The 23,143-nt window shown below is 47.6% G+C and overlaps 3 protein-coding genes across 6 annotated transcripts; 2 read left to right on the top strand and 1 right to left on the bottom strand.

Annotated features, from left to right (window-relative positions):
• Positions 1-143: 143 nt before the first annotated feature.
• LOC124064141 (WD repeat-containing protein 88-like) lies at positions 144-5,084 on the top strand. Of its 3 annotated transcripts, XM_046398301.1 has the most exons (11): positions 144-483; positions 710-820; positions 1,505-1,593; positions 1,938-2,001; positions 2,123-2,261; positions 2,629-2,758; positions 3,115-3,299; positions 3,949-4,031; positions 4,139-4,207; positions 4,382-4,477; positions 4,561-5,084. In XM_046398301.1, the coding sequence occupies exons 1-11, from the start codon at positions 358-360 to the stop codon at positions 4,660-4,662; spliced, it is 1,194 nt and encodes a 397-aa protein (XP_046254257.1). In that variant the 5' UTR covers positions 144-357; the 3' UTR covers positions 4,663-5,084. The 3 variants fall into 3 exon arrangements, with proteins under 3 accessions (XP_046254257.1, XP_046254266.1, XP_046254275.1); XM_046398310.1 differs by lacking the exon at positions 710-820; XM_046398319.1 differs by lacking the exons at positions 144-483; positions 710-820 and adding an exon at positions 1,152-1,349.
• Positions 5,085-5,182: 98 nt separating this feature from the next.
• wdr59 (WD repeat domain 59) lies at positions 5,183-18,011 on the bottom strand. 2 transcript variants are annotated; one of them, XM_046398250.1, is made up of 27 exons: positions 17,830-18,011; positions 17,053-17,102; positions 16,456-16,591; positions 16,282-16,367; positions 16,088-16,168; positions 15,951-15,988; positions 15,182-15,270; positions 14,981-15,097; positions 14,765-14,842; positions 14,432-14,588; positions 14,172-14,251; positions 13,957-14,086; positions 13,362-13,471; positions 12,812-12,976; positions 12,618-12,713; positions 12,143-12,247; positions 11,936-12,057; positions 11,533-11,686; positions 10,554-10,610; positions 9,097-9,230; positions 8,811-8,892; positions 8,020-8,132; positions 7,500-7,650; positions 7,240-7,321; positions 7,008-7,128; positions 6,790-6,932; positions 5,183-6,507 (listed from the first exon to the last, which is right to left on the bottom strand). In XM_046398250.1, the coding sequence occupies exons 1-27, from the start codon at positions 17,881-17,883 to the stop codon at positions 6,272-6,274; spliced, it is 2,967 nt and encodes a 988-aa protein (XP_046254206.1). In that variant the 5' UTR covers positions 17,884-18,011; the 3' UTR covers positions 5,183-6,271. The 2 variants fall into 2 exon arrangements, with proteins under 2 accessions (XP_046254206.1, XP_046254207.1); XM_046398251.1 differs by lacking the exon at positions 10,554-10,610 and having other exon boundaries at positions 5,778-6,507; positions 17,830-17,975.
• Positions 18,012-18,212: 201 nt separating this feature from the next.
• On the top strand, positions 18,213-22,843 carry nob1 (NIN1 (RPN12) binding protein 1 homolog). The gene is made up of 10 exons (XM_046398289.1): positions 18,213-18,349; positions 18,882-19,014; positions 19,211-19,344; positions 19,678-19,749; positions 19,860-19,994; positions 20,384-20,524; positions 20,724-20,963; positions 21,315-21,412; positions 22,106-22,250; positions 22,337-22,843. Exons 1-10 carry the CDS (start codon positions 18,281-18,283, stop codon positions 22,601-22,603), a joined length of 1,434 nt encoding a protein of 477 aa, XP_046254245.1. The 5' UTR covers positions 18,213-18,280; the 3' UTR covers positions 22,604-22,843.
• Positions 22,844-23,143: the final 300 nt, after the last annotated feature.

The raw sequence follows: 23,143 nt of genomic DNA, 5'->3' as shown, positions 1-23,143 counted from the left end.
TTGATGTGTTTTGTTGTCATTGATGCTTTGCAGATTTGTTGTATAGTTTTGCTACTGTCGGAGCTGTTGGAATGAAAATGTAAAAGTAAAAGAGGAGGAGGGAATAGAAGACATAAGCAGTGGAGGAGGTAGACGATTCTTACTGTGTGGACTGAACTGAATCTTGTTTTCTGTATCAGAAAACCGCTTCTCCACAGATCAAGCTACCCCGTTTACACCGTATGTTAAACCGTCAATTGTCCGTCATCCCACGGCTCCTGAAGGCACCATTAGAGCGACTGTTGCTATGGTAACTGCCGCGGCTGGGCTAAAAGTTTCTTCAGCTAACCTACAAACTTCTTACCAAAGGTTTTTGAAATGGCATCGAAAAATATGGACCCTTTGTTAGTTGAGGAACCGCCGGGAGGAGGAGGAAAAGAAGAGGCGGAGACAGAGGAAGAGGAGGAGACCCGAGACGGCGGAGAGCGGAGCCGGGGGTCCCAGGTACTAAGTAGGGTAGCTTAACGGTTAGCTTGGCAGCTAACGTTAGCGCTGCGTTTACTGACACGTGAAGGAAAACACTACACTGTATTAACGAAGGGGCAGTTCATGTGTCTCCGAGGATCCATTCACCGAATATTGCACTAAAAAGTCGGGGGGAGCTGCATTTTGTTTCTGTAACATTAACATGCACAGTCGATGTAACAATGAGGCGTTCACGGCTCTGCAGGTTCCCGTGAAGGTGTTACGAGCTCATCGCGACGCCGTCACCGCCGCTCGACTCTGCTTCAACGACAGCTGCGTCCTGAGCTGCTCGTCAGACCGCAGCGCCATCCTCTGGGTAAACCCCTCCGTTTATTCATCAACACCCAGATTCATCCTGACCGCGCAGGCATCAAACCCGCAACCTGCTGGTCAGCAGCCTGCCCCAGGCTCATTGGATGTTAGGAGCGAGAGGCATTGTGGGATTTGTACCCTGACGCGTCCTCTCTTAGGATCTTGTGGTTCAGTTTGTGAGGTGTTGAGGCGTTGAGCTGACGAATCGGCTCACTGGTCGACACAATCTGCGACTATTTTATCGTCCAGTAATCAATTTAGGCGTTTCTTTGTGTTGTTTGAAAACGTCGCTTTGGGCAGCGAGAGGCCCTAATTTGATGTCTGAGACGTGTGTTTTGTATGTAACTCTGACCCACAGCTAAGATAAACACGTTTATATTATTTTACATTTCTTTATAGAAACATTTAGACCCCGGTGAGAAGTATTTTTTTTAGTTTTAAGCCATATTTTTAATATTAGGTTAATCAGTGTTGCGCAGTCATGATGTGAAAAGGATTTTCTGAGATGTTTCATGGAGGGAACCTTCAGCTTTGTAAGCTAACTCTTCATGTTTATTGTAATCAGTCTGTAAACAAGCCTTCCTCACTTCTCTCTGCATCTGAGCAACATGTTCTCCTTATGGATACAACACTCAGCTGGCTGTGACCTGAGCTGTGATGACTTCCTGTTGACCTTTGACCTGTGCAGGATGTGGAGAGCGGCAGACCTCTGAGGGAGTTTGATGCAGTTCATAGTAAAACCATCAGTGAGTGCACTCAGATCCCAAACAGCAGCAGGTGAGTCCCAGCAGGTTTTAAGATTATTAGTTAATGGATCAGCTGGGACGAGGAGACGCTGAGTCAGGCCAAACGTTTCATACTGCGTGTACGCTGTTAGGTTTAGTGCTGAACTTGTCAGTAACAGAATTAAATTTGTGATGAAGCTGTGCCAGGCCGCCCTCTGAGGGGTTTGTGATACCTCGACTGCTCACACCACAAACCAGATGGAGCACAACCTTTAGAGCTGAAGTTAAATGTGAATATTTCTACAAACAGTAATTGTGATGCGTTTCAAAAGTCAACTGAGTTGACAGAGTCGGTCTTATGCACTCTGTCTGTCTCTGTCTCTGTCTGTCTGCAAGGATGGTTACCGTCTCCTGGGATAAGACGATGGTGGCAACAGACCTGCAGACGGGACAAACCCTGGTAACTCTGCTCCTCCTCCTCATATGCAGGAGCTGGAGCTCAGATTCTCGGCTCAGTGGAATGACAGACCTGTCAGTTGATGTACGGAGATGAATTCTGATGATCATCTCTTGTTGTCCAGTGGAGGTGGAGGCAGGCCGGCCTGCTGACCTCCTGCAGCTCCTCGAGTGACGGCCGGCTGCTGGTCTGTGCGGCAGAGCCACAGAACGCCGTTTACATTGTCGACGCAGCCAGCGGACAGACGCTGCACCACGTCAGCGGTACGACAGCAGCAGGCAGCCCACAGCGGACTGAGTTCACTACAAAACAAAACATGCACGTTGTCACGTGACCTCGTAGTGTTTACAGCGAGTGTTCTACCTGCACTTTATACCATTTACACTGCATACAGTACTGTCTCTACCAGCACTTTATGGCTGTCTCAGACATTCCATAACAGGACCAGGTCCTGGTCAGTGCTGCTCCTTGTGGTTCGTGTCTATAGTCTCTGTGCAGCATGTATAGTTTTGCGTCGGTTTGAACTGTAAAGTGTTGTATTTAATTTCTAGTGTAGCACCTGGTCTCATTTCACTGGTCACTGTTAGTGTAAGCAGCTGAAATGACAATAAAAACCGTTTTCTCCACCAGATCACCACCGCTCCACCATCATGCGGTGCCGGTTTGACCCTCAGAGCCAGCGAGTAGCCACAGTCTCTGCAGACCGCAGCATCAAACTGTGGGACCTGCTGGCTCAGAGAACCACGGTGTCCATCGACAGGTGACAAACACTCCATCTCACACCTTTCACTGCTTTCCTTGAGCTTCTGCCTGATAGAGACTCTGTGTAATCTGAACAAATGTGTGTCACAGAGTGAACATATCTGTTCTGGAGGGACACATAATGCACACGATAAGTCACATGACTTGTTGGCTTCAGACGGTAAACATCTTCTCTCTAACTGCCACCACCTAAAGCCAGTAAGAGTCTAAGAGGGCGTCCCAGTTTAAAGGTCTTACAGAAATATTCAGACCTTTGGGATACACTTTATGCTGTTGATGCTGAGGAGCGTGAAGGTGATGAAGATGCATTTCTTTCTTTCTTCTTCTGTCTTCCTGTATTGTTGTTTCTTTCAGTAACCACAGCAACGTCGTCTCTGACTGCTGCTTCACCAACAACGGGCACTTCCTGTGCACAGCATCGTGGGATAAAAGTCTGAAGCTCTGGGACGTGCAGGCGGGAGGGTTTCGATCTCACGGCGGGACGACGCTGCAGAGAGGCCACGAAGGCAGCGTGAGCTCCTGCAGCTTCTGTGCTGACGGTGACGCCTCAGTTTTTATTAGACAGCATCCTGAGGGCTTTGGGCGAGCAGTTAGACCTTCACACCGAGAAATAAAACTCTTTATTTAAAGGTCCTCGTACTTGTCGTCGTACTTACACAGAGTCTCTGTCACTGGTGAGCCATCACCATCACTGGCAGTGGAAAATGAGCTACCAGGCCGAAGCTCGTACTTGTCCTAATACGATCTGGAACTAATGAGTGAGAAATTAGAGACAAATATGACTGTTATTTTACTTGTTTAGTTAACTGACTCGTGCAGGTTGTGTTAGCTGCGTATGCACGACACTGTAATAAAACCTTCATTCATTCACTCATTCATTCAGTGTGTTGAGTTTAAGCTCTACCTGATAACCTTCACAGGAAATAGTCAAACATTTAAATATGACAAATTATTATTCTGTAGTTTCATTAAAACATTCAGAGACGTTGTGTCCTGTAGAGGGGAGGTTAAGAGTGTCAACAACATCAGTGTGTCTATAGTCCTGACTACAGGCCGCTCTGATGATGTGTTTCCTGTGAGACGCGAGGGCGGGTTTATCGGCACAGCTGGGACGGAGGGACTGCGGTACCTCCAGAAAACAGGTTCTCACTTCTGTCTGTTAAAGTACTTCCTGTCATGTTTCCACAGCAAACCTGCTGGCGTCTGGCTCCTATGACAAAACTGTTGCACTCTGGGATACGTCGTCCTTGTGCCGCACCCTCATCCTGAAGGTGACCGAACTGACTCTTCACTGTTGGTGGTTCTGAAATGACAGGACTCACGTGTTGTTGTTTAATTATATCACCAAACTCATGCTTTTTTCTTTTCCTCGCCACAGGGCCACAGTGATTGGGTGACAGATGTGTCCGTCAGTGCTGGCAGGAAGTTAGCTGCCTCTGCCTCCAAGGTATCAGTCCTCTCTGCTCGTGATCAGTCATGATCAGCAAATCTGATTTTAATCTCAGTGTTGATGTTAAATCTTCAGCTGAAATCACAGATTGATTTGTTCAGTCCCTTCCTGTGGTGCGTTCAAGAGCGGGTGAGAAGCTGCGACAGCCAATTGTCTTCTGTGTCTCTGTAGGACAGCACCGTCAGGCTGTGGAACATAGAGAACGTGGAGAAAATCCCAGAAGTGATGGAGAAGCGGACTGAAGGAGCAGGGATCCACATCCCTCAGGTGAGTCCACACTGTTTACTGTACATCAGATCAAATATTAATTTCATGATGATTTCTGAACACTGACAGAAACCTGTTTTCAGTGTGAGGAGTGTGGGAAGCCGTTTCCTGTGCCAGGACTGCAGACTTCAGACCTGCTGACGCAGTGCGTTTCCTGTCAACTCGGATCCCCCTTCACATACTGACCCCAGCCTCTGCCTCTCATATAACTTCCTGTCCAGGAGGAGAGAGGTCAGCTGGTTGGGACTCGTCGTCGCGCTCGTGGACACTCCGAGGGTGTAGGACGATGATGTTAAATAACAACAGACTCCTTCACAGCCACAACAGCTGTATACTTCATTCAGCTCCGTGTGTATGCTGTAGGATTCCTGTCGGAGGTTCGTCCCAGGTGAAGTGAGGTCAGCAGCAGACTATGATAAAAATGTCCTGAAGGTGGCGCTCAAGACAAGGAAAAGGTATCCTTAAATCTTGCCAGTCCCACAGAGTTTCTGCATAAATGACATTTGGAATTCACACATACCTTTATTATTTTACATCTGTAATCTACTGAGACATTCTTTATGTTCCTCACAGAGAATATGCTGAAGTTTGCTTTAAAACAGTCATGAGATCCAACATAAACGTCTCGGTACTTCAACTCCTCCTCAGAATCGCTCTGCTGTGAGTGCAGTCAGCAGTGAAGACGTTTTTATTTTCACACAGGTTTTCATTTTATTTTATTGTTTTAAGTGACCCGAGTTTACATCTCTCAGCTGTATTTAGTCTGATAAATAAACAAAATAAACTCAAAATGTCAAGACAGGAAATATTCTTCCCTCAACAGAAAGATACAAGCGAACACATTTCTCTCTTTCACCAAACTGCGACGGGCGTAACTGTTAGCTCAGCGTGAAACACTCTTCCTTCAGAGACAAAATAAAGTTCACCAAAAGTGTCCCGGTGAGTATTTGCACTGTTCCAACCAAAATAAAGTGACTGCAGTGTTAGACGTGAGCGTGTTGTGGCTCTGCTGGCTGGCTGTTTGTTGTTTGTTGTTTGTTGTTTGTCTTCCCCGCTGCCTCTTGGTGTTACTGGGTCATCTGACCAAACAGTCGCTGAGCAGCAGCTTGCACTCGTTCTTCACGAGCAGATCAAATCCTGCAAAATGAAGTGACAACGCCTGGCGACGAAACATTTTGTTCTGATGGATGTTTAACTCTTTAAATTAAATTTGAATAAGGTTTTGTTGTTTGCGGCGCAGAACCTGGAAGTTCAAGTTGCACTTTGGCTCAATGTGGAGCGAAAATGACAACAACTTTCATAAATGCTTCAACATTTATCAAGAAAAAGCTGCTAAACAGACTCAATCAGCTGCTCAGACCAAAAGTGTTTTCAGCTAATTGTTACCGACATTTTTCCCTGCTGTGATTATAAAACTAAACATTAGTTAGGTGTAAAAGCAGCTAACATCAGAGTGTGGTGAGTGGTGGAGGGTGAGACGTTCGTGAACCTGACGGTCCTCTTCCTGTCTCACAGTTACAGTTTGTACCTTTGACTACATTTCATCATCTCGTCCTGAAAGTCCTGCTAGAGAAACATCACATGCCAAAAACACAGTGTCCATCCTTCAGGAAGCGTCCGGGCTGAGGAGGATTCACACTGTGGATGAATGTCCAGCACTCTGAGCAGGAGTTTGTCTTGGACAGACATCCCCATTGCCACCTGTAAGCGCAGCTGCTTCCCTGTGGTCACATGATGGAGTCAATGACTGATCAGAGGTCGGTTGGTTTTTCTCTGCAGAGCGTCGGCGTCCAATCAGAAGGTGCTCTGCAGCAGACAGCGGCAGCCGCAGCCGGCCGGACACTCGTCCTGCCGGCGGAACCAGTCCATCATGTGACTGGTGTGTCCGCCGTGACCGCAGCTCAGGCAGAAGTTGGAGGAGCCTCGTACGGCCACGTGGCAGATGGCGCACTGGAAGGTGAGACGCTTACAGACGGCACACTGGGTTCCACGAGCCTGACTGCGACAGTGACAGCAGTACACGCCGAACTCTGCAGGGAGACAACGCAGACGTCAGCACAGCCTCCGCACCAGAGGACCCCCTGCTGGTAATCCTGACCTGTCACATCTCAGCACGCACACAACCTCACAACCACAACCTGGCACCTTTATGAATTCAAGTCAACTTTTAACCAAATTTCAACTGACTGATAACGTTAAGACTTTTTGACTGATTTGAGTTATTTTTATCATCCGGGGTTTCCGTATGTAAGCACGCAGGGAACAGGAACCACTCGGCGACGGTTAAACACATGACGGCAGAATAAACCTACCGATGCCTTTGTGAGGCTCAGGGGGGCAGGAGGCGAACTTCAGCACGTCGGCTCGTTTCTCCCGCAGGCCCCAGCGGTACAAGATTTCGCCGTAACACTTCTTAAAGTCCTCAAACTGCAGCATGTTGGCGGGGTCCAGCAGTCTGCAGGCGGGACAGGAAACCACATCAGTGACATCACAGTGCTGACACACAAAGCAGCCGCACCAGGCCTCCCACCTCTTGTTCATGTCGTGCAGCTCTCGCTCTCGTTCCCGTGGATCTGTGTAACCCTGGTTGCCATAGCGATAGTCGTCAGGAGAGGATTCACCCCAAGGGTTGGTGTGCTCAGAGTCTCTACCTGCCAACAAGTACAAGACATCTGATTGGGTGGAGTGAAATGTAAACATCCTGTGACATTCCACGTGTGGCGAACAGCACACGTCGCCAAGACGGCGCCGTGGAGTCTCACCTGTGTTCCAGGTGGTTGCAGTGATGGAGTCAGAGGTGCTGGAGCACGAGCCCGAGGTGATGGAGCTGGATGTGTAGCTGGGCTGAGACAACAACGTGCACGCTGTTACATCACTTCCATGTGCTTATCACATTAGCTTTTACAGGCCGTCGAGACTTCGTCAGGTGCTGCCGGTCAGACCGACAAACTCAGAAGTCAGACTTGTAACTGAGTTCTGAGTTGAGTTGCTTCTTGAAGCAAACAAATGAAAGAAGACTTACGTATCGTGAGTGGTGTGGGGGGATGATGGAGGAGCGTGATGGGTGGTGTCCATACAGGGCGTAACAGTCTGGAGGCGGAGCCTGAGCTCTGAACACACTGCACAGCATGGCCAGAGTCTGAACGTCACTCATGTGACTGTAGTGATCCAGGCTGCAGCGAGTCATACACACGCACGCACGCACACACAGGTTTAGTTAGGCTCTGCGCTCCTTCACTCACCTATAAAGAAGCTGACATGTCGACCTTGAAACAGCAGAGAAGTCATTTTTTTGCTTGAACACAAACTGAATTCATTCACATTTTTCCTGTCACTGAAAGCTGACTGAAAAAGTCAAATTGGATCTGAATGAATGAAAAATGAATGAATGAATAAGTCCTGCCGTTAGTGGCAGCACAGTGTGATTCAGTGTGTGCGAGTAACAAGGCTGGAAAAATTAGGTGACGGCGAGACTCCCCACCTGAGCTTTTATTGGCTGAGACATGAAGCTCACTCTGATTGGAGGAAACAAATAAACTCACAGAGTCTCCAGCAGGTGGCGTCCAAACGGATGTCTGGCCCAAGGGGTCTCTGTGTCTGGGTCTGAGTCTGGACACAGGTCCTGACTGGTCGCTGCAGAGGCCAGGGCCCACACCTACATCACACAACACACACACACACACTTTGAACACACTGTGGACTGGTTTTAGAGTTTCGTGGTAACACAAAGCTGCAGTGGGTGAAAGGTGAACTTCATGCAGGTGTTGCAGCGCCACCACCAGGTTGTTTGGGTCCCGACTGCGTTTAGACCAGTGGTTCTTAACCTTGTGGAGGTACCGAACCCCACCAGTTTCATATGCGCATTCACCGAACCCTTCTTTAGTGAAAAATAAAATATGATTTTTTTCAAATCATGCAGATAGGACGCTGACTCCCATCACGTTCCGTGATACATGTGAATCCATGTTGTACATATTCGTCCGACCACTTTCTTTTTTTGCTCGACATAGTCAGTATGGATTAAAATATTAAGGAAGAAATCAGACGACGTACTACCGCGTCAGTCACACGTTGACTACTGAGCGCGCTAAATTCCCCACAGCACTGAATGGCCAAGCAGTGTAACGTGGTCATCTGCAGCCAGTGATGGCCAAGCGGGGCGTGTCATCACGAATTGACACGATGAGTCGGGTGTGTCTTGACCTCCGCGGCGGAGGCTCCGCCGAACCCCTGAGGCCGACTCATCGAACCCCTAGGGTTCGATAGAACCCAGGTTAAGAACCACCGGTTTAGACGTGTTAGTATTTAGATGTTTAGATGTTAAGATGTTCACCTTTGCCACGTCTCGCCGTCCGACTGCGAGCGCCGCCGCTGCGTTCTTCTGACACGTTTCCTGGATGTCGTTCACGTTCAGACTGACAGAAAACATTAACATAAATACACACAAATGCTGCACGGACATAAATTCCTTCTGTGTTCCACTAAACATGCAGACAAAACATCCAAATTCTCTTTCCTCCAAGTCAACGTGCAGATTGTGTGTGTGTGTGTGTGTGTGTGTGTGTGTGTGTGTGTGCGTGTGCGTGTGTGTGCACTCAGTGTTGGTGCTTCACTCTCACATGTAGCTCTCTCCCAGAGCTTTGTGGACGGGCAGCAGGCAGGAGATCTCCTGGATGATGACTTTACCAGCCAGTTTGATGGGACGGCTGCCGTAGTCCGTCCCCTCTCGCTTCGTCTTAAAGCGGCGTGATTTCTGACAGACGGACGGACAGACAGACAGGAGGAAGAGGGAGACAGCAGGCCCAGATGAGACAAAGCACCACCTGATTAAAAGCGGTGTGGATGGAGACTGTGGACACTGCGAGACACTGACTGATGCTGGACAGACGTTCAGAAAGGTGAGCGGACACTTTAGACAGCAGCAGCTGAACGGACAAACTATCGTCCTGTTCAAGGGACACAAGGCTGGCTGGCTGGCTGGCACTTCCTGCGTGTTCCCCGAGGCTTGAAATGATCGTCAGCAGTTTGTCTCGCAGTGTGAACACACGGTTAGTTTTCAGTTTATTAACAAACTTCAATTATCAGCAGCTTCAGTTACCACAATAACCAAATTACCTAAAAATTTGTTTCAAATGGAAAAGTGAACTGGCAATCACAGAAACTTACCTGCTGATGTTAAATGTTATGAACAAAAAAAGCTTCAGAGGCCACCAGCAAGTAGATGGGAAGTCAAAGCTCTGAGTTCTGAATCTGAATTTAGCTAACGATGCCAGAGAACCTGACGGTGGCTACGCTAACAGGAAGTCAGGGGATGCTGATGTCTGGAGTCAGGTTAGCCTAACTCAGCATAAAGACTGTAAACAGGTGGAAAGAGCTAGCGATGCTATGTCCAGTGTAAAAGGAAGCTGAGCTACCTGCTGCTCTGCAGCTCGCTGATGAACGTGCTATTGCTCGTTTGTTTCATGTGAACACAAACAGGAAGGACCACAGTCTGAAGCTTTGAGGTCAGCTGCGACATCCCAAACGTCTGAATTCTTTGAGACTTTTAAACACTTTGTTTATAGGAAGTAGATGTTGTTTTGTTTTTTGAAAGTTTGTATTTGGTTGTTTAAAATTCAGGGTTCTCATACTACAGTTTCCACAAAAAAACAGAATTCTTTTCAAATGCAACTGAAAGTTCAAAAAGTACTCAGTAGTTTGAGTTTTCCGAATGTCGTCAAGACCGAGTTCACAGCTGAGCCATAAAACTGCAGTGAGCTGACAGGAAGTACAAACGTCGTTTGTTAAAAGTGTAAACTGTAAACTGTAACTGTAGTCAATGTCTCCGTCACACAGAGCGAGCGCTCAGCTCACACAGTTAGTGTTGTACATCCACTCTGACTGACATTCAGACTCAAAACACATGATGGAAGTTCACGCCGTCAGCCGCAGTCTGTTAGTCGAGGAGGCGTCGGCCAGTCAGTGACATGCAAAGAAACGCAGTTAAAACCCCAGCAAGGAGAAACCAGGAGGACAGGAGGAGCAGCAGAGGGAGACATAAGACACAAGAGGGACAGGTGGATGGACGGCTCAATACCGGCCAGTCATGAAGGGTTTGGACAGACCAGCGGCGGGAGGCAGAGATTGGGAGCTTCTGATTGGAGGAGAATAGGGAATAGGAGCGTCCCACAGCAGCATTGGGGCGGGTGATTGGCCAGAGAAAAACAACAAAACAAACAAAAACGAAAGAACAAAAAACAAACAGAAGCCCATCAGGCCAGTGAGAGAGACAGAGAGAGAGACAGGAGGTTTACATCCCAAATCACCACATCAGTCAGCCAGGTCGTCAGGGGTCACCGCACTGGCTGCTAAAACAGAAAGAGCCAGCAGCGCTTTACAATCCCACTCCCCCTGAACTATGCACTGGCTCAGTCTATTTGCTGGAAAGGGGGGCTGGTGAAGGAGGTGGAGCTTCGCGAAGGACACGATGAACACGTGGAGGTAATGAGAGGCATTTAAGTTAATTAATGACAGAAGTATTGACGAGTCGAATTCGACCTGCAATCTGTCTGTTACTGCATAGTTTTGTCTGTAAGTAAAACTACACAATGTGGAGCCTCACAGAGTTTACTCTCAGCTGGAGGTGGAACGTGACAAGCTGAGAGCGAGCAGCTCAGGCTAACCTGACGAAAAATCACTTCACGATATTCAGTCAGCAGTTTTAAAAGTGCAGCAAGTCAGTTTAAACTCAGTCACATTTTGACTGTTTAAACAAAACAAGCAGCTACTTTGGTGTTGGGGAATTTGACAAAATGAAAGATTGACTAACCGGTAATAATGATAATAATCATTTGTTCCCTGTGTCTCCTTGCGGGCTCTCATAGCTACATATAGTTTGCATTTCTGCAAACTGATCAGGGGTCAGATTTGTTTTGTGGCCACTCGTAAAGAGAGGGTTAATAACGCTCAGTTTGTGTTGACACCAACATGCTTTACGCCTGTTAATTTAGTCTGACATCAACCTGGACATGGTGTGTGTGTGTGTGTGTGTGTGTGTGTGTGTGTGTGTGTCTCACCCGTTCTTTATAGTAGAAGGAGGAGATGGACACGGTGTCTTTGTCGGAGCGAGTCGGGCTGCCGCTGTACAACCGCAGAGTGCTCTGAGACTCTGAACGCATCTTCATCGGAGTCAACACTCCGCTGTGATAGGCTGACAGAGCAGACAGGGACCTGAAGACACACACAGATTGGTCACACACATTTAGCTGCCTGTTAGCTAACCTGTCTGTGTCGGCCAGCTAACAGAGAAAACAAGCGTCACACGCCGTGTCACACTTCCTGTAGTGTGACACACACCCTCTCTCTCCGTTAACGAAGGAATCACTGTACGCGTGATGTGGTTAAGAAAGCCATGTTTTCATCCATGCACTGCAGAGGCAGATTCTCCAGCCTTGTTAGAGACGCCTGAGTGTGTTTTACCTGGGAGTGGGCTCAGTGGGCGGGGCGGAGCGGTGCATGGTGATTGGTCGGGTGAAGTAAACCAGACAGCCAGTGCCACAGAAACGAGCGCCGGAGGTGCGAGGGAACGGGATGTTGGCATCCTGGGAGAAAGAGAGAATTTTTCCTGTGATGATGTTCAGATCGTCAGCCTGTGATGTCCGGGTGGATCCTCCTGCTGTTTGTTACCTGATAGGAGCCGTAAGTGTTGGTGACTCGAGGGAACGCCTGCAGGGCCGGAGTGACGGGGTTGGACAGGATGAAGGGACCGGAGGCCGGACCGTCCTCCTGCGTCTGACAAAGACAAGACAAGACAAAGATGTTGGCGCTCAAGTCACAGGATGCAGCAGGAAAAGCTAGAAAGTAAGTCCTACTAACTTCATTACAAAGTGCTGCACAAAACTACTGACACGTACAAAGATGGCCGACTTGTCCAGTAAACTTCCTGCACATGTTGTTGACATGAACAAAACAAAACACTGAAACAGCAACAGTAAGGAACCTGAACGATGCAAAAATATGCATCATAATAAAGCTTGTCTTCATTAAACTTTGAGAACTTGTTTCACCTCTCAGGGTGGGAGGAAAGGAGGAGAAAGGGATGAGAAGGAGAAGGAAAGGGAAGGGAAGAAGTAAGTGTGTTTGTGTGTGTGTCTGTCCTCACCATGTCGGACTCCAGACAGGACACCAGCTGTCGGACACATGGCTCCAGACAGTTCTGGTTCCTCTTCACCTTCTGTAGAGATGTGTCTGTCAGAATCTGAGGAGAAAAAAGTCTCATCATCACCCAGCAAATTGGTACTTAACGTATGAGATCAGTGAGACAGTGTGTCGTGGTGCGTTTAGGAGCGCCGCTACCTTCTGGATCTTGGTCTTCATGGCGGAGGGGATGGTTGTCGGGGAGACGAACTGGAAGGAGGGCGCAGCGTTGTTGGGATACTGAGCAGGAAACTTCACCACCAGGTGAACCTGATGGCCGCCAAAGTGAGCCGACACCACACAGCTGCGGTTCACCGCATCCATCTGCACGACGCGACACATTTTTCACTGTGATGTCACTTCCTGTTTGACAGTTTGACCACCTACTGTGTTCCCGTCTTATTCACACTGAGTGATGATGTTTGCACAAGTTATTTTTTACGTCTCAACTACGTCCAAAAGATGGAAAAAACAAGTAAACCCTAAGTTTATCAGCAAACAGAGAGTGGACAGCTTTTACTTTGAAAAGCTGTGAGAAGTGAAGGAGGGACAGATACAAAAACCCATGCAGATGAAGACACTGACAACCACATAATTACATGAAATCACTTCGATAATTAAAGGCCTCAGCTGGTTTTAACACCAGAATCAGTTTGAGAACCCGAACCTGCAGGGGTCAAAGTGACAGCAGACGAAGAAACTCTCTCACCTCCACGTTGACATTTCTGATCTGCAGGTTGACCAGAGAGAACTCCTGCTGCAGAGTCTGGGGCAGACCTGAACCCACCGCCGAGTCCTGGCGACCTCCAGAGTCCTGATCTGAGACCACAGATGACGACAGGTGAGACTCAATCCAGGCATTAAAACGGGACGATCTGTTACAGCTGACTGGATGGACTCCTTCACGCTCCCCTCAGGATGAGCAGCAAAATGTTGGTGACCCTCTGACTTTTCATCTGGCGCCACCATCAGGTCACCATTTGTATGCAGTAAGTATCACATGCCTCACGTGTTCTACATACTGCTGATCACGGTGTGTTTAGCAACTTACTATCGTCTCTCTCGTCTTATCTGATCTTCTCTGACACGCAGCAGACTGACAGTGAAACTCAGCCAGCAGGAAACTGAATTATTAGTATTGAACTGATTTGGTTTTGTTTTCCAGGTTGAACGTTCACTGATTTATTTTAAACGCTGCAGCTGTCACTGCAGGCTCACACACAGCGTCAGCCATCAGCCGCGGGATGTTTTGGATGTGAATCATCGTCACCACTGACTCAATGTTGTGCCGAAATGTTGCTCACCCTGCAGGCTCTCAGCAGCAGCACTGATGCCGTGTTGGCTGTCGGGCTCCTGAGAGGACAGAGACTTCTCCGACTCCATGGTGAGAGACATGCCCTCCATCAGGTCCTCCACCACGTCGCTGACACACAGCTACAGCACAACGACAGCAACACAGAGACATGAGGACAGGAGCGGCCAATCAGCGGCAGGAGGATCTCCGAGGCCCAACACTGACCTTCTGCAGCTGAGGATCCACCCTCCATATCCTCAGAGTCTGGTCCCTGGACCATGTCACCAGCTGGTAATCCTTAGAGCCTGCAGAGTCAACAATAACAAGAAAACACTGTAAACAACAACAACAACGCAACAAACAGCTTGCAGGCCGTCAGACAACAACAAGACAACGGTTACCATTACTGCAGTACAAAAATGTTCAAATATGGTTTTGCAAGGTGTGTGTGAACTTCTCCTGACTGTCAGCGTGTGATTAGCCACCTTCTTTCTGCGGCCTCCACTGGAACTCGAGCACCACGTCGTCGTGTCCGACGAAGGCGTGGACGGGGCTGTTGAGGTCGAGCGTGCTCCACAGTAACAGACTGTTCTCTCTCCTCAGCTGAGGAACCATCACTGTGACCAGACCGTGAGAGAACGGCTGCCAACACACAGAGAACACGACAGGTGTGACCTTCAGGGCACCTGCAAGGCTCGTGTTACGTCAGACAGATTTAGGTGCACCAGTCAGGGAGATGCACCGCACGGAGCTTTCTAACGCTGACGCTAAATTTGCCTCCTGGGATCAAAAAGTTTGACCTGGTCTTTGGTACCCACCGTGTACCTGGCCTTCCACACTGGTACTTGGCAGGACAGGATGTTCAGATACTTCCTGGGCTGTCGGTAATCCCAAAACTAAACACACACAACAGCAAGAGAGGAAACACACAAAGGTGGGCGAAGGTGGGAGCAGAAACACGACGACTCTTCCTCAGTCCAGTTTGGATCTCTGACCCTGAAATGGTTGCGTTTGAGTCAGCGTGTTTTTCTCACCCTCACTGAGTTGTCTTGGCTCGATGTGGCCAGGATGAACTCGTTGTCTGGATGCCAGTCAAGGCCATGGATCTTGGACAGGTGAGCCGCCACGTACTCTGCCGCCGTGTTCGGCTTCTGTTCAGAGAAAAATCACATTAACGCGAGCTCACACACGTGCGGCTCGCTGTGTGGTTCAGGCAACAAACGCTGTCTGCTCACTCTTCTGTCCCAGATCCGGACGTCTCCGTCGTGACTGGACGCCAGCAAGTACTGGTTCTTCCTGTTCCACTTCACCTGAGACGCCCCGGCTGAAACACAGGAGACAGAGTTCAGGACGGAACAGGTGTGTCAGCTCTTCATCTACTCGTGTTTGCTTCAGGTTTCTGACAGCTCAGTTTGCACATTAATAAAGAAAAACAAACCGAAGCATTCACTGGTTAAAGAGAGGAAATGAGCCTTTTTCAAACAGTCCAGTTCAGGCACTCAAGGGGACGGTTAAAAATAAAGAGTCTTAAATATGGACGAACATTGTAAAAATACACAGCACACATTTTTTCCTCTTTAACATCACTTCTTAGATTAACTTTGTGTTTACTTATCGACGATGCATTCAGTGACACTCTGACATCAGAGCAGCCACATTTTGTTGCTGAAAGTCATGGAACTACTGAGCTCTATAGCCGTGTCTTAAGGATGCATTCAAAGATGCTCTGAAGTTAGAGATTTAAATCTCATCTGCAAATCTCAAGGAAATTCAATCGAATGCAACTGCATTCGATTGAATTTCCTTGAGATAACCATGACCTGGATGAATGAGAATATTCACAGGCCTCATCTGCAAAAAAAAACAATTATGTTCTTTTCATTTGTCGAGCTGTTCTTGAACACACCACGACCACACCAATAAACTGAGCGCCTCCTGTTTCTGCAAACTGAAACGACCAGCAAGAATAAAAAATAAAGACAGTCTGGTCCTTGAAATGCTCACCGACAGCAGACAGCACCACTGTGGGTTTCCGAGTGTCCCTGTGGAGTCAAATGGAGACGCCAGGTGAACAAACAAAACAGACAAAAGTTCAGAACAGCTACCAAACATGGCAAAACTTTAATTTCTCTTCCTCTGACCTGGTGTCCCAAATGTAGATGTAGGTGTCCACTGAGCTGGTGACCAAGAACTCCGGTTCGAACCAGGACCAGTCCAGATCACTGAGGACGCAAACACATGACTGTGAGTCCTCGAACACATCACACCTGGCAGTAACTAGTCTACAACACATCGCAGAGTGGGTGATGTGCGCTTGATTTATCTCTGTTGTTACCTGATGACACGGGTGTGTCCCTGCAGGGAGGTGTGAACTTCTCCACAGCCGTCCCTCCATGAGTACAGATCCACACGCTGGTTACTCTGAATACAACACGCACACAGAAAAACTTGTTTTTGTTTGTTCATTTTCTGCGTGGACATTTTTCTCATCATGGACAGCAGAGCTCACAGAGGCAGCGAAGACGTGGGACTCTGATCTGTGAGGATTCCACTGGACCGTCCCCACGTCCCATTTACTCTGCCGCCCAATCTTCCTCGGAGGTTCAGATGGAGCTTCCAGGTTCACCATGTACAGGAAACGCCGCCTGAAACACGTTAAAACAAGACCACGAGAAGCTTGTAGAAGCAGTTTGTGCCTTTTGATCTCTGAAATGAACTGATGAGCGACTGTGGCGCCCCCTGCTGGCACACTGGACTGCAGCCTGACCCAGGAACATGCGGACCCTCTGGTGACCACGCTTACCTTGTCACAGTGAGTCAGACTAGTGAGGAGCACGTTTGTTTTATCATGTTGTGTCTGATTTCAAGAGTTCGGACAGGAAGTGGTGGTGACTTCCTGTTCCACTTCCATAACTTCCTGATACACTTAAGTTATTTTACATGCAAACACTCAGACACCCTAAATGAAATAAGACTTTTACCTGCAGCTCTGTCAAGCTATCTGAATGACTTTTATTGACTGCAGCGTTTCCTCAGTCAAATTCACAATCGACAAATGTGAGGTGACATACATGACTGTGTGTGTTCGTCTGTGTGTGTTTTGTACCCCGACAGCACGGCGTGCGAGCCCAGGCAGTCCACTGACATGGCGGTGGCCTGAAAACACAGAAGGGGGAGAAGAAGAAGGTGACAGCTGATCTTCCTACAGACTAAGAGACGCTGAGGCTTCTAGAAGCAACAACACTGGAGGAGGATGTCGTGTGGTGTGTTTATGTCCTGATCATCAGTCCGAGTTTTGACTGGGTTTTATTGCTCTCAGAAAACCTGGTCGCCGCCAGCCAAGCAGGTTTCAGCATGAATTCACCAGGTTACACAGTGATGATGATGATGATGTGAGTGTGTCCACGTCATCTGCAGGTAAACACTGCTGGAAACTGAAATGTTTCACCCCATGAGACCCTTCACTCTTTGGCAGAGCTGAAACAAGTCAGTCAACAGAAAATTCGTCTTTAACTCTGATAATCGGTTCATCATTTGTCTCATTCTGTGGTGTCTTTGTATTTCTCAGATTTTCCAATGTTGTCGCTTGTGTAGAAATTAATCATTTACCTAAATGTCTTTTCAGCGACCAGCAGAGATTCACTTCACGAAGATACAAAAAAGAAAAGCCTGAGACGCTGGACTTATGTTACCGTCATTCTTTCAGGACCGAAATGTGACCACAACACGTTTAGTGTCCGAATAACCACGTCGATTAACTGGCCTAATCGTTGCTAATCTAAAAGTAAGAGTTTAAGTATGGCGGCCTGATCTTGTGACACTTTTTCTGATTCAGTTTCACTCCGTTAAAGTCCCTTTCAGCTGAGCTTTAGGGCAGAAATACCTGTGCATCCCGAAACTCAACCACCACATTCTCACTGCTCCAGCGAGCCGCCATCTTCCTTCGTCTTCTACCGTCAACAAAATGTCACGTGATCGTAATGAGCCTGGCGCTGCGTTCACGATCTCCGTGTAACACATGCAGTAAGCAGTAAAAAGGATTTTAATGACGGCGCCTCTTAAAACAGAACGTAAATAAAACTATACCATGTTACGTACAAATAAAGAAAAAAGCCAGCCTTACGAACATGAGAGTAAATACAACAGACATACCAAATACTTTCAGTATTTAAACCATGGTGGTGTGAGCAAATCACTTTTAATTGTTGTCAAAGTGAGAAGTTAATGTAGGTAAGAAATTTCAGACAAGATCGAAGCACTGTGTGCTCTGTTTGTCACGTGACAGAATCTGGTTCTTCTGATTGGACGGTCGGGTCGCTGGTCATGGAGTTAATATGGCGCCTACCTTGGTGGAGCATGTTGTTGCCGACGCAGGAGCGTTTTTAAAGAAAGCCCCTCTGCAGGTGAGATTTTATTCACACTGAACCACAGGTAAGAGTTTTGTAACAGGATGGACTCGTCAGTTGGGTTGTAGTTCTCAGGTAATCAGAGGAGCTGAAGCTCACCTTAACTGTGGCGGAGGCCGTCAGCTGCGCACACTCAGAAACCAAACTGCCACATTACATGCTGCTTTTAACACGAATCAGAAATCATCTTCTGAATCCGATTCCAAGTTCACACTCATGTCAGTAACTGTGGTGTCCTCACCCATAAATGACCTGTTTTAACCCTTCTGATATCCCACGTCGTGTGGGCTCCCACGGATGCCATTGCTGAACGTGTAAAATATATAATAGTAGCTGCAAAAGCAGCCATTTTTAGATTTCATGATATCAAGCGTTGTTGCTTTGTTATTGTTATGGAAAATAAAATGATCTGCGAGGTGGTGTACGTTACTTTACATTATGGTGTTACCAGTTTGTTGAAGTGAGTCTTTTAAAAGCTCGACTCGACAGGTGAAAACGGAGGCCTGACAAACACTTGGTTGTGTTGCAGGACATCGGCAGGAACATCTACACACTGAGAGATGTGGTGGACGAAATCAGGGACAAACCCACCAGGAGGAGTCTGGCCTTCCTGCCGTACCAGCTGAACTTTAAAGAACCATGTCCCGAACACATCAGACTGGGTAAAGTGAACTAAACCCTGAATGCATCCGGCGGACTGACTTTCAAAAAGTGAAAATGACTTGAAGTTAGAAGCAACTTTGCGATCCAGCACCTGTATTTCACACGTGATCTGAGTGAACGACCTGACAGGTGGACACTGTGGGTCATTGGTTTCCTTACCACAGTCTGAACAGTTTTTTGTGTTTCCTGTCTCAGTGACAGAGTTCTCCAAGAAGACAGGTGACTACCCGAGTCTGTCAGCCACCGACATCAAAGTCCTGGCTCTGACCTATCAGCTGGAGGTGGAGCACGTCGGCTCCCAGCACCTGAAGAAGGAGCCCGAGGTCAAGGTACCTGAGCGGAAACACAAATGTATTTGGCGTAGGTTTGTTTCCTAGTCAAACTGCGCTGTAAAGGAAACTTCAAAAGTGTTTGAAAAAGAAAGAAATGATTAATAGATTAGGGTTTTTTGCTGTTGTTTTTTTTCATTGGCTATTCAACTAATTGACCCAACAGGTGTGTGCTCCACCTTTTATTCAGGCTGGGAGCTGCAGTGATGTTTACAGACAAAACACCTTTGAGGGGGTTTGAAGGCAAATGATTTGCGTTATGCTAAGCTAAGCCAAGCAGAGTCTCTTGTGAATGCAGCTTTGAGATTAACGTCTGAGTGTTTTGTGTTTCAGGTTAACATTCAGAGCACACGGCGACACCCAGAGACTCCGGTCAACATTGCAGGATTCCACTTCCCCTCCAAGGTAAAACTGACTCATTCAGGCCATCCTGGTCCTCATGTGGGTTTTTATGGAAACACCTGACCGCACTGAAAGGGTGTCACAAAGCCCGAATCGTTTTTATGTTCCCTCAGAAGCCTGCAGACGGTTTGAACATCCAGCAGACTCAAACGGAGACGTCAAAAGCAGCCGACAGTGAGGAGTTCAACAGCTTCCAGTTCTGGAGGGAGCCGCTGCCGTCCATCGACGGTGACCTGCTGGACTTACTGGTGAGTTTAAGAACCAACAGGAAACGGAATAGCAGCGATCGATTAGCGTCAGTGTTTCCTGCTTTGACTGTCAAAATGTCGGATGTGACTGTATTTGTAACATGTATTTGTAACATGGTGTCTGTGGTTAATGTTGCTGCTGGGACAGCGCAGGTATCAGGAAGTTCAGTCAAAGTTTTCAGACCTATTTAATAACTGCTTCAGACCTCTGATCCAACAGGAGAGGAAAACCAAGCACAGAATCAGCATCATGGGTCTCTAATACCATTAAAATCAATACACTTTTCAGAAATAAAAAAAGATGAACCTGCAGTAAGCAGCAGCATGTTTCATTTCCTGGTTTCCGGTGTGGGTGCAAACGCACCGTTTGTCAAATGTTGTTCTTCCAGAATTCGGTGGAGGTTCTGAATTCAAAGAATAAACAGAAGCAGACAGACACGCAGACGTCTTCTGACTGCGACGAGTTCAACAGCTTCCACTTCTGGAGGCCACCGCTGCCGTCCCTCGACGACGGTCTGCTGGATCTGCTGGTGAGTTCAGGAACGTTCATCAGACCGAAACGCATCAACGGCCCAGCGACTGCAGTTTAAAAACATCCTGATGCAGTTTGAAATTATTTTACAAAATGCAAGCAGAGGAACTGTTCTGAACCCTGATTGGCTAACGGCAGCAGGACCTGACTGTGTCACATTTTTGATTGGTTGTTTTGCTGGTGATGTTTGTATGTAGAAAGTGGACGACGTCTCCATATCTGACAGCAAACTGGAGGAGTCAGCGGACCAATCGGACGACGAGGACAAAGAGAACGAGCCTGAAGGTGAAGAGGAGGAGGAGGAGGAGGAGGAGGATGACGACGGAGGCGGCTGGATTACGCCCAGCAACATCAGACAGGTGAAGATGGACTCTGCAGATTGGACGGCTCCTGCTGATGTTAAAGTTGGATGTCTGACCACCGACTTTGCCATGCAGGTAACAAACGGCTGTCGGTGATGACGTCTTAATGTGGTTTGAGATGAAGCATATTTTGGTTTTCCGCTCCAGTTCAGTTCGTCTGCCGGTGAGCATCGTTTAGTCGTTTTAGACAAAATGTCAAATGTTTCACAGCGCCCAGCGTGACGTCTTCAAACCTTTTTTTTATTTAGTCCGGACAAAAGTTCCCAAAGAGGTTCAGTTTACTGTCAGCTGACGTGAAGAAGAAGTGCATCAGATCCTCACATGAAGAAGCTCGAGCTCGCAAATCCTTTTTCAGTGCCTCACGTAACAGACTGATTATCAAAGGTTTCGACTGATCGTTTGAGCTGCGATCTGTTGTGTTTCCAGAATGTTCTCATCCAGATCGGACTTCATGTTCTCTCTGTGAACGGGATGGTGATCAAACAGGCGAGGAACTACATCCTGAGATGTCACGCCTGCTTTAAGTGAGTCTACGGAACAAACACATCAACCATTAGACTGAAAGGCTCTGCTGATCCTCCCTGCAGTGCAGCTGAACGTGTTTGGTTTGTCCTGAGGGTTCAGATCTAAGGGGTTCATCCTCTGGGGAGCAGGACTGAGCCCCGGCAGTCAGAGCGTGAAGTCCTTCCTCAGTTCTTACTAACTTGCTTCTAATCTGTGATTTAATGGTTGCTTGGAAACATCTGTAGCTCTGTCCAGTCAACAGCAACCAGCAAAAAGGAGCTTTTAGCCTTCTGCTGAAAGCTAAATGTTTGTGAAGGTGTTTATTTCTGTTTAGAGAAATTTGTGTCACACAGTCAGAGGGAGATATCTCATTATGCTAAGCTAACTAATGCTACATTTAGTCAAATGTTGTTAGCATAGGATTTCATAATTTGGGGTTTGTCGTTACTTTAGTGAAACGTAACTTAAAATGTTTGAGTCATTATCAGACAGCTTTTATGAAGTTTCTGGTCAGATATGTCCACAATATCACTTCGTTTTGATTTAATGATGTTAGCATGAGGCTAAGTGTGATGAGCCGCTTCTGAAAACAGACTCTGGTCTGTGTTTATGAAGTTTAATAAATCTGAATCTGGTTCTGAGTTTTTGATGGACACAGATGCTGTAAATATAAGATTGATCAGCATTAAAGCAGAACGTGTCTTTAATTTCAGGACGACCAGCAACATGAACAAAGTGTTCTGTCCTCACTGCGGCAACAAGACTCTGAAGAAACTGGCAGTGACGGTCAGCGAGGACGGCAGCATGCAGATGCACTTCTCCAAAAACCCCAAAGTGCTGAACCCGAAAGGGCTGAGGGTGAGACTCCCACACATCCGAACACACAGAAGTGAACGTTAGCTGTACGAGAAGCTTGCATTAACCGTCTGCGTGTTGTGTTTCAGCACTCGCTGCCGCTGCCTCATGGGGGGAAACACAGCAGCAACCCCCATCTGGTTGAGGACCAGCGCTTCCCCCAGCAGAGACTCTCCCGCAAAGCTCGTCAGAAAACGGACGTCTTCAACCCAGACTACATGGCCGGAGCATCGCCGTTCTGTGAGAACGACGTCTACAGCCGAGCGGCCAACCTCCACATCAGAGACGGTCAGTGTGGAGGCGGCAGGCGACGCGCCAACCCCAACGCTGCCCGCAAGAAGTTTGTCAGGAAGTGAAGCGCTGACGGATGTTTGGACACAAAAACATTAAATCAAAAGGACTGCACAGGCAGGTTTTGCATGCGAGTCCACTGACTAGAGGTCACATTGTTGGTAAAACACAGCAGTTTTGTCATTTAAATACAAAACGGCATTTTTCCTCTAAAGATTTTCAGTACGTCGACTCCCCCTGAACGTGTGGAGGCTGATTTGTCAACATAATCTGTCTACATTTTACTAAATAAATATTAAAATTCACTCCAGCTGTGGCACAATCACACACTCAGAATCTGTTCACACTGAGTCTTTCATTACTGAATCACTTCAATAATCATGTAAATGCAGACGCAACTGATTCTCTTATAATCCAGATCTTAAAGGAACAGTCCAACATGTCTGAAACTGACCGTCAGGAAACAGCAGACTGTTCCTTTAAAGCCGTTCTTCCCTGACTGGAATGTGTGTGAGCCGTTCCACAGGATGCATTCAGGTGCAGAGTGAAATGATGCAGCCAGTTGGACGTCTGAAACGCTTGAAGCTGGTGCTGGTAGACTAACG

The sequence above is a fragment of the Scatophagus argus genome, chromosome 1 (genome assembly GCF_020382885.2).
Source record: "Scatophagus argus isolate fScaArg1 chromosome 1, fScaArg1.pri, whole genome shotgun sequence".
Lineage (NCBI taxonomy): Eukaryota > Metazoa > Chordata > Actinopteri > Scatophagidae > Scatophagus > Scatophagus argus.
This window is presented reverse-complemented; position numbering and strand designations above follow the sequence as displayed.

Excerpts from the sequence above, each read along its gene's own strand:
- nob1 (XM_046398289.1), top strand. The coding sequence starts at position 18,281 with ATGGCGCCTACCTTGGTGGAGCATGTTGTTGCCGACGCAGGAGCGTTT. Across the intron at positions 20,525-20,723 it reads ACGGTCTGCTGGATCTGCTG|AAAGTGGACGACGTCTCCAT; the intron begins GTGAGTTCAGGA and ends GTTTGTATGTAG. Across the intron at positions 21,413-22,105 it reads AGATGTCACGCCTGCTTTAA|GACGACCAGCAACATGAACA; the intron begins GTGAGTCTACGG and ends CTTTAATTTCAG.
- LOC124064141 (XM_046398301.1), top strand. The coding sequence starts at position 358 with ATGGCATCGAAAAATATGGACCCTTTGTTAGTTGAGGAACCGCCGGGA. Across the intron at positions 2,262-2,628 it reads GACGCTGCACCACGTCAGCG|ATCACCACCGCTCCACCATC; the intron begins GTACGACAGCAG and ends TTTCTCCACCAG. Across the intron at positions 4,478-4,560 it reads CAGGGATCCACATCCCTCAG|TGTGAGGAGTGTGGGAAGCC; the intron begins GTGAGTCCACAC and ends ACCTGTTTTCAG.
- wdr59 (XM_046398250.1), bottom strand. The coding sequence starts at position 17,883 with ATGGCGGCTCGCTGGAGCAGTGAGAATGTGGTGGTTGAGTTTCGGGAT. Across the intron at positions 10,611-11,532 it reads CCTTCTACTATAAAGAACGG|AAGCTCCCAATCTCTGCCTC; the intron begins GTGAGACACACA and ends TCCTCCAATCAG. Across the intron at positions 8,133-8,810 it reads GACGGCGAGACGTGGCAAAG|GTGTGGGCCCTGGCCTCTGC; the intron begins GTGAACATCTTA and ends TGTGTGATGTAG.